Source organism: Arctopsyche grandis, chromosome 5 (genome assembly GCF_051622035.1).
Source record: "Arctopsyche grandis isolate Sample6627 chromosome 5, ASM5162203v2, whole genome shotgun sequence".
NCBI classification, from domain to species: Eukaryota; Metazoa; Arthropoda; class Insecta; order Trichoptera; family Hydropsychidae; genus Arctopsyche; species Arctopsyche grandis.
Window position 1 is genome coordinate 7,825,340 of NC_135359.1, and position 10,071 is coordinate 7,835,410.

At 29.8% G+C, this 10,071-nt stretch overlaps 1 protein-coding gene across 1 annotated transcript; it reads left to right on the top strand.

The window, feature by feature from the left end:
• The first annotated feature begins 4,068 nt into the window (after positions 1 to 4,068).
• LOC143912296 (uncharacterized) lies at positions 4,069 to 6,765 on the top strand. The gene is made up of 3 exons (XM_077431578.1): positions 4,069 to 4,474; positions 4,588 to 4,715; positions 6,562 to 6,765. Exons 1-3 carry the CDS (start codon positions 4,069 to 4,071, stop codon positions 6,763 to 6,765), a joined length of 738 nt encoding a protein of 245 aa, XP_077287704.1.
• Positions 6,766 to 10,071: the final 3,306 nt, after the last annotated feature.

Here is a 10,071-nt window from a genome sequence, read left to right on the forward strand (position 1 = left end):
AAAAAAAACATAAAATTAAATGAGAAAAACATAAACCTCGATTCTCTGAGTATAACTATAATACTATTTCCGGTTGAGATAAAAGTATTTAAAAAATATTAGTGTATGAAACTAATAATTTCAATTACATGTAAAAATATTTCAGTCTGATCCATTGAGCGGTTTGGGAGATAATTGAATCCAAAAACTAATTGAATCTAAAAAAAGAAAGCACTTACGAGGACACCGGAAATGGTACTGGAGGTACCATTTCCGTCATATCGATGAGCATTTTAGTAATCGATTCTAAGTTTCACTTCGATAGGACTAACGGTGTTCAAAAATTCTAAAAAAAAAATACACAGACACACACATTTTTTATAGATCAGTGATCGATTTTGAGTTTAAATCAGTCAAAATCTCGAATTCGAAACTTCGCGTGATCACTAAACTTCGTCTAATTGTTACTACGTACATATATAGATAAAGTAAAAATATCTAAAGAAAATAAAAGATATGTATCGCATTGATATGATAAAAATACTAAATGAAAATGAATACTTTATGATTATGATCTGGACTGAATAACTATACACATTATCCCCGTATTTTAAATACGTTAATTAAAATTCTCTAGAGGTATACAAGTACCTTTTATGTATTTGCGATGTTTTTTTTATGTTTTATTTAAATTTAAGACTATGTACAAATATAAATATGTATGTATATCAAAATACATATGTATTTTGATTTTGAAATATAATATAATAAAAATATGAAACTAGAAATACTTATCAATCCCTGCTTTTAAAGATTCTCTCAAAATTAGCATAGCTGTTTAACTTTGAAAAACTGTTTACAGTTCGCCACGAAAGTGTAAAAAAGAGTGGTTTCCCGTTGCTGAGTGGAGGGGGCAAAAAATAATTATAGAGAGATATAATTATTGATAATTGATACTTGATGATGCCAATTTCGTTTATTTATTTTTTTGCTTAAATGCTTTTTATATAATAAATGAATGTCAATTAATCGTCCACATCAATTAAATATTTAGGTGTGGAAATTTACATCCAGGAAAGTTCATCAAAAGGTTCTAAAGTAATCGGTTCTAAAGTAATTTTTGTAAAGTAATAAAGTTAAAACAAAAAGCCTTAGATTTAATGGGAAATTAACCACCGCATCGTTTTTATTTCTAGCGAATTTACATATATCAGCATTTCGTGTAAAAAATTTTATTTATTGATAATAAAAAAAAGGTTGTTGGATAAAGCAGTACAAAAAATTGAAATGATAAATATTCACAGTGATATTCAAGTGTTAATAGCTTATGGAAAGTGACCCACTCTTTGTAATATAATACATATATCTATATGTACAATACACAAATTTGAAATATGAATTTGAAAAATAAAAGTCTTCTTAAGGTCCTTATAAATAGAATGAGTATTACGATGCACCAAAACCACATCCTAGTTAAGCATTCCTTTCATGAATACGCATAAAACACAAAACAATGATGTTTTAATGTAAAAATTCAATTAAATTCAAACGTTACATTAGGTTTTGCATACCGATTGATTTCAGGAAAATATACATACAAAATTGCGAATTGTATGCAAAAAACTCCGAGAAACGAAACTCATTCACTTTGATATTTGATACTACATACATACATATATGTAATATCATACATTCATACATACATATGCAAATGTAATTCCGTTTGGAAAGCTTTATATTAATGCATTTAACTAATCGTTAATGGAATTAAGTTATAGATTTAGTGTGAAAATGAATGATACAGTAAAAAATTTCCGGGGGTTGACTACATTCAAAGTTTTCAAAAAATATAAAAAGTTTATTCAAATGCATAGAATAAATGTGGTCAAATGGTATGAGTTAATATTAACATGCATTGAAAGTTTAGTAATATTATTTTGGAAGCTTAACTATCAATCAAACAAACCCGTTCAAAAATTAAGTTCAAAAAGCATCGTGAGCTTTTAAAAATATAAATAAAATTAATTTAAACCCGAGTTTCATAATATATCATATTTTCAGTTAATGAACTTTTAAAAATATTTTTGTTGAAATATTAACTTTTTTCTTGTAATTGTACATACATATGTATGTATGTATAGGTACATACATACATCGAAACATTTATTTTTAAAAAATAGAAGGACGAGCTATTATTTTTATTTATTATTGACCCTTTTCTAATTAATCTTATATTTATAAAAAAAACCATTAAAACTTAAGTGAACGAAGATAAATGTTCTTAAGAAAAATCGTTTTTTTGTGGTTTAAGCATAATTTTTGAATTTTATTTCTTAGTTACTTCTACAATGGCATTTTTATTTATTATGATACAATTAAAATTAATTTACATCTTAGCACACATTTAAATTAAATCCATTTTTAAAATATTATATTTGTATTTAAATCAATAACTTTCATTGCGTAATTATCCTGCAATTTATCCTCAACAGGGTCGGAATTCCAACACCTCGATCAGAGCCTGTCTGAAGAATCTAGGTCAAGGGCAGACTGGGCCACTGCGGAACTCACATTTACCAGTGGACTAATATCGAAAAGGATCCCAAATTTGAAATAATCAACTGAATTATGCTTATTTCTCACAAAAGTCGGCTAAGAAACAACCGACAACCAAATCCAAACAGCTGTTTTCCTAACTTCATGTGGGACACCCCAAAACTATTTTAGTAATTTGTAAATCAGCACTATTTTTTTGCGATTGACCATCAATCATGCTTTCTTCAAATGATTAATCAAATACGCTCCACTCTACTACTGCGTCTTTCATCACTACAGTTAGCGATTCCCTGAAACAATCCCATAAACACACTAACTAAAGCAAAAAACATATACATAGATACAAAACAAAAAAAAATACTGAATGGAGGCTTTAACGAAATAAATTATTCTAACAAATACTACATAGATAATCACACTAAAAAATGTCGAGGAGAGATTATGGGAAGTTGTCCATCATATGGGCTACCTATGTACATATGTATGTACATAGGAAATCTTTAAAAAATATTTGCGTTGAGGAAATCTTTAAAAGCTTACATATGGAATGCCGTTTCATATATTTTATTTTATTTTTACATATGTACATACATATATATACCAGGAAGGCTTGATAGGAAGAGACCCCAATGCGCCTTCCTAGTCAATTAATTACAAACAATGCAGCATTTTTATTACATAAACCACTGTATTTCGAGAAGCTGAAGAACACAGAATTAACAATTAATTAATTAATTAATCCATTACGACATCTATCGATTTTAGATTTGTACATAATTTTTACATTAAATACAGAAGATTTGTGACAGCAGGTAGGATGATTTTTGTGCCAATTTTGAGGAACCGTTTCAACAATGATCAGATAAAATTTGAAAAACTAACCAGCAGTATAGCGAGATCGAACCCAATAATCACTCGGTGCTTATCATACACGCTACCACTGAGCTATACTGCTGGCTTATGTATGTACATAGATGGTAATAGAATATCCAAAATTAACCACCTCGTGCAAGAGGACGAAACCAAGGGAGGAAAACTAGTAAAAATTGCTTCTATAAGAGAAGTTTGAGTTACAGAGAAGAGCATATTCACAGTATGTGGGAACATTAATATATCTAGCTGTTCTGACTTAGTGCAAGACTTATTTTCAAACATTATACTTGTTCATATGTGTATTTTAAATTGCGCTCGTTTGAACAATGAGCGTCGTTTGAAATGAATCCACGGTGTGACATATATATATGTATGTATATATTATTTGGTAAAAACGTCAAATGGGTGGGTATGTTTGACAAGTATCGTGATGATCTGATGTGCACGACTCAAGTCAGCACCGGGTCTCACGCCCCTCTCCCATGGCGCCGCAATTTTATTTCGCCGGGCGAAATGTGGTCAAGTATAAATGCAGTTCCAAACCATCACGGACCACCAGTCTCTAGCCGACCGCGACAAAGCTCAGCATCATCATCTCTCTCTCGCTTTAAAAGCTCAGTGTATCGGTGGTGCACTAAAATGTTGGTGAAAATCGTGTGCATGGCGCTCGTTATAGCAGCGGTGGGCGCACAAACCGCCCACGAAAACTCGACAACGCTCGCGACGGGTCTGAAAACCGCCTACAGGATATACGACGAGTGTTACAAATCCTCGACAGGATTCACGCCGTGTCTCAAGAAGAAGGCGATCACCTTCGTGGACCGTTTGTCGAGGATCAACAAGATCTCCCTCGGCGAGGAAGTGTACGTGGTCAAAGTTGCCGAGATCGAGAGCAAACCCTCTCAGATCGACAATGCGGCAGCCTCTTCCAGATCCGCCGAGGATCAGGACGAAGCCTTGACGGATTCCCTCATCGATAAAGTTACTGGATTCTTGAATTCGCGAACCTTGCAGATCACCTTGCCAAAGGTCAACGCTAAGGAGCTCGGACGAGGCATGGAAGAAGGTGTGTTGAATCATTTGCATGCTTAAAATTACACGCCTTTAAGTTTTGTAATAAACTAATTAATATATTGAATGCGAGCTTTGCCGATTTTTATAATAAATTTATCTGTTTAGGACGTGGAAAGATGAAGAAGATGATGGGCTCGATGATGATGGGAATGGCGATGAAGATGGCGGCTATGGTCCCGATTGCAATTGCTGGACTGTTTCTGCTAGCGGGAAAAGCTCTGATCACATCGAAGGTATAATAAAATTTAATCTAAAAATATTTCAATCGTAATTTTAGTCATTTTATTTCATAAAAAAAGTTTCAAATAAAAATGCTAATTTATAAAAATATAAAACCTAACTTATTATAATATTAAAGCTCAAATTCTTAAGTCAATGAAAATCGTGATGGTTTTATTGCCATAATAGAATTTAATATTGAGTCTACATTTATTATAAAAACTATCAAGAACTAATTTGTCCAATGGTATCGAATCAATTCAAATTTTAAATCAAGTTCATCTTTACAAAGTTTTTATTATTAGTTTCATTTATATTATGTATATTTCAAATCTTAAGCATCATATCATTGTAAAAAGTTTATAATTTGTTAAAAATCATGACAATAAACTGGATAAAATTCCAAAAAAATAGCCAAAATAATACAATATGTACGTACATTGTAAATATACAAACCAGCTTAATTTTTCTACACTGTGGATTTCACATATATTTCCAAATTAAATATATGTCAATAGCAATATAGCATACAGTAGTATGTAAATCATCAATGCAAATATTAGCCGAATAAATATGTATGTATGTATGTAAATGGACGTATGTTTGCACTTCGAAATGATCGTAAGCTCCACGTCTGATCTCGGTAATACGGAACCAATCAATTTCGCGTCATTATCGTTTGTTTGACATATTAATGATTGAATACAGCATATACGGTCCTCTTGTAACACTTTATCGACACAGGCGTAATCATTTGAAGATTACCGAGAGTAAAATAACGGCGGAGTTTTTTTTCCTAATTACGATTCGTAAGTGTGTTAAAAAAAGCGATTCCATAAACGTGCCTTTCATATTCGAGCCGGCTAGTGTGTATGTATACATATATGTACCATTTATTTCTACGAGAATAATGATCGTTCTCAAATCGAACGCGTACGATCTTTTGTGAATTTATAATAATTTTCTTCTCTCCATAACCACTCATCAATTGACCTCATAAGGAGAGTTTTTAAACTAGAAAGTTGCAGCTTAATTTAGATTCACACGAAATGTACCTGTACGGAATGTATATGTATGTAAAATACTTAAACTGCATTGCTGTATTTTTCTTATACATAAATTCAATTTCAAACAATATTCTATACCATAAATATAAAAAAAAAAACATTATATGCTTTTTATATACCATATAAAAAACATTACATGCGAATACTTAAACATTTGATAGTCATAATCTTACATTGAAATCAACGTTGTGCTATAAATATTAAATTAAAATGAAAATCGTACAATTTTCATTAATCCATAATGGGAACGTTCAAAATTTATTAAAAAATATATTATAAAATTAAAAACAGAAATTGAATTACAGTCAGAAAATGTATGTATGTACGTACACATGTCGATGTATTGATTTCACCAAAATGTAATTTAAGCCATTTTTTTATAACTGAAATTAATATTTTACAAGCACGAATTTAATTTAATCCCAATAGCATGAGATGTGTGCCGTTATTTGGCATATTTGTACCATTTCTCGAAGAACTCATTCCCAATCAATTTTATGCGTAAGCATTGTTTGCAGAAAACGGGTGAGATTCTTGTGTACTAGATTCTTATGTCCCACCGAGATAACAACATCGCTCTTCATTATAATTGCACCGACAACAGTTAGTTTATGGCCATCTTTATACATTATACATATAATGCGATGCAAATCGACATAATGCCTACACCGGCATGGTAATTTTATTCACAGTTTAATCCGTCATTGTTATGTATTTGTAACTGATTATACTAATATGGGAAGACTTGTCGCGACAGCTTTATAGCGTGTTATTTATTATGTTATCGTTTCAGATCGCTCTTCTCTTGGCCGGTATAATCGCCCTGAAGAAATTGTTGGGTCAGAAGAACGAAGGAGGAGGCGGCGGTCACGAATCTCACGGATGGTCCGGATCCGGTGGCTCTGGAGGTGGTGGTGGCGGATGGGACAGAAGAAGTATCAATCCAAAGATACAAGCGGCAGCCCAAAAACTAGCTTATAATTCCTACGCCCCATAATTTTCATCTTGGCTGCAAAACTTCATGCAAAGTGCATGCCATTTTTACATAAAACGGATGCACTTCTAATAAAGTTCAAACGAAAACTAGACAATTAAGCCATAATGCCAGTAAATATATGTAGTAGCGAATTTCATTTTTAGTCAATGCGGAATCATTCGCGTTCAGATCGCATCGAAAGGAATACTTGCTCGTCTGTAATTTAAAAGTATTACGAATTTCTAATAATATATCTGCAGTGTTAACTTAATGATTCGTATAAAAAAAAAACTAATTGAATCGTGAAAGAATTTCTTGGTTTGCGAGACTACAACCGATACGTTGAGCGTATGAATATAGTTTTAAAAATATTTATTTCATTATATTTAAATTTAGATTTAATAATTTAATTGCATATAAATAAAAATATTGAAGAAAAAAAAAGCACGTTAAATGTGTTAAATGATTATGATCAAAGTAAACGCTTCTATTGGTAGCACTTTCTATCTTTTTATTTTTAGTTGATTTGTTTTTGCGTTAACCGTTAAGTAGGTGTTTCTATATTTTATTTGACTGATTTTTGTTTTATTATTTATTTTTGTTATTGTTGTTATGTGCAAATCTTGTCATTATTTAAATGTTTTATTTCGCATATATTTTTTTTTTATTATTTTAATTTACCATCGAGTATCTACCTCTGTGATTGTAATAATTTAATATTTTATGTTCAATATTTTTCTATGATAAATAAATTGATGTTCAATTAAAATCTATGAAAGAATGCAAAATTTTCGTTTAATTATTATTACCTTCGCCGAAGCATTTTCATAATTCTTCGTAAGACAAAAAATCACCACGCAAATATTCACATACAGTGTAAGCAGCCCGTTCAAATGGGTATTTCAAGAAAGATTCACAAATTAACCTTAAGGATGTCCCAAAATGCCGGTATTAAGATACGATATCAACGTGACCGTTTTGCAGAGCTAAAGATACTTCAAAATATTTTAATCTCAACATACTGCAATATAATTTCACCACGAAACCATTTAAAAACAAGTTAAAATATGTTATAAGATGAAGTAAAAAAAAATCTCGTTCGAGATAAATACAAGAGTCTTGACACGATTTTTATTTTTTTAATTGAAATGGAAGTGGAACTTTATGAATACTGATTTTACAAACGGCACTCATAAAGTAAAAGTTGAATCTTGAGAGAAATCCTGATTGAGAGTTAGGATCATAGATCACATATTTACATACGTGAATTGTTCCTATTCGAGTAGTATGCGCTCTAAATCTCAATCTCAATACATAGTTCAGGTGTTTAAGTATACGATGTAGCGCTTTGAAGTTGTCTCACTTTCTAGTAAATTTGTAAGTAAGTATAATATAATAGAATTAGAGATTTGCACGAGGTCAGTTTTAATCATCGGCTTCGGCGAGACAAAGAAAGGTCAGGTTCAAAATAGACAAAACAGTCGATTTTCCAATTTGTTACAGTGCATAATGCCTACGATGCACTCACAATGAAGTATACTTCCATGCCTATCAACCTCAATTGGAAAGCTTTTTAAAGCTTCAATCCATGTACAGAGTTTAATAAAGTGATCAAAGCTAGCCTACAATCGTGGATATAACAAATAAATGGATTGATTAATGTAAAAGTGGTAGAGATAAATATGGAACGTACATTTGGACGTACATACATATGTACGTGTATGATAATATCAAATTTGGTTAGTAGATTTTTTTCACGGATTTAAAAAATATGAACAATATTTTAAATTTAAAAAAATATTCTTAATCTAAAAAATACACCAATATCATAATAGAAATGTTTGAAAATCATTATTTTTTCATAAATAATTGCTATATTTATCAAATTTCACAGAAAAAATTATATTAATTTGTATTTAAAACGATATGGAAGATTATGAATATTTTTGAATATACAGAATATTATTTAAAAGTCCGTTTATAAAAGTTTTATAAAAAACTGGTTGTTAGTACATAAAATATTATTTGGTACATTTAATAAACTGACTCTAGCGTCTGTACACAGATGCCCTTGAATCTATTTGAATTTATTTTATTTTCCACCTATTTTTTCTGATAAAAATAATTGTAATATTTTTTAACATTAAATGAAAAATATTTTTTACATGACGTATAAATAAGTACTTTTTTATGTAGATTTGCGAGAAAATGTGCTCTTCAATTAGTCTACATATGTATGTAGATATTCATACTGCACCTTAGACTGAGACACACATACATACATATGTACATACATACATACTGAATATTTATGACATATGAGAGCGACCCTTATATGATATTCAGATTAAGCATTCTTAAAAAATAGTACATATTTTTAAACTTATATGTATAATAAAAAAGGTAGCTATAAATATAAACATGTAGATGCATCACTAATGGGCAACTTTTTATAATAAAAAAATTAATATTTCCAATTATTTTTTCCATTATTACATATAAAAAGTTAATATTACGTTTATAAAAATACGGGTATTGTAAGCAAAAAACTTACAGAAAAATTAAATGTAAATACCTATTAAATATTTGAATAGTAACAATTTCTATAACATGTATATTATATACATGTTCCGATTATGCATTGTAACAAAACTTATAATATCGTTAAAATATACAGTTAAAGAAATTGATCTTGAAAGATTTTGGTGAAATGCTTTTTTGTATTTATTTATAATTATTCAGCATAAAATATTATTTTATATAAGCATATTTTTATGTGGGCTATATGGCTCATTTGAAAACCGTAATTTCAAAGTACGCATATGACTAGAATATTTGGAGCAGAGAAATAATCAATTCAATTACATAAAATTGAATTAGCAAAAATACGAGTAGGTTACGATAAAAAAATTTGATTCATTTTGTATCAAAATTTAATACATACATATGAATTTTCATTTGTACAAAGCATAAAGTACTTTTGTATTATTATTATTATTTCCACTACGTAGTTTTTTTCATTCAAAATTTTAATAGTGAAACTGCTGATTGCACTTTTCTCTCGATTTAAAAATAGTTATTCAAATTGTTGTACGACAAATTGATGATGAAAATACCCGAAAAAAGTAATAAATACATAAATTATATACCCCAATTGGAAAATAGAAATTTAATATCTCAATCTTTGGTAATAATTTTTGTGCACATTAACCGGAAAGAGAAAATAGACAAAAATGTTTTCAAACGTTAAATCAGATTTATCGACCCACAAATGCCTAAGCAATATATTATAATATCTTGATTGTTGGTTTGGTTATATTGAATGTG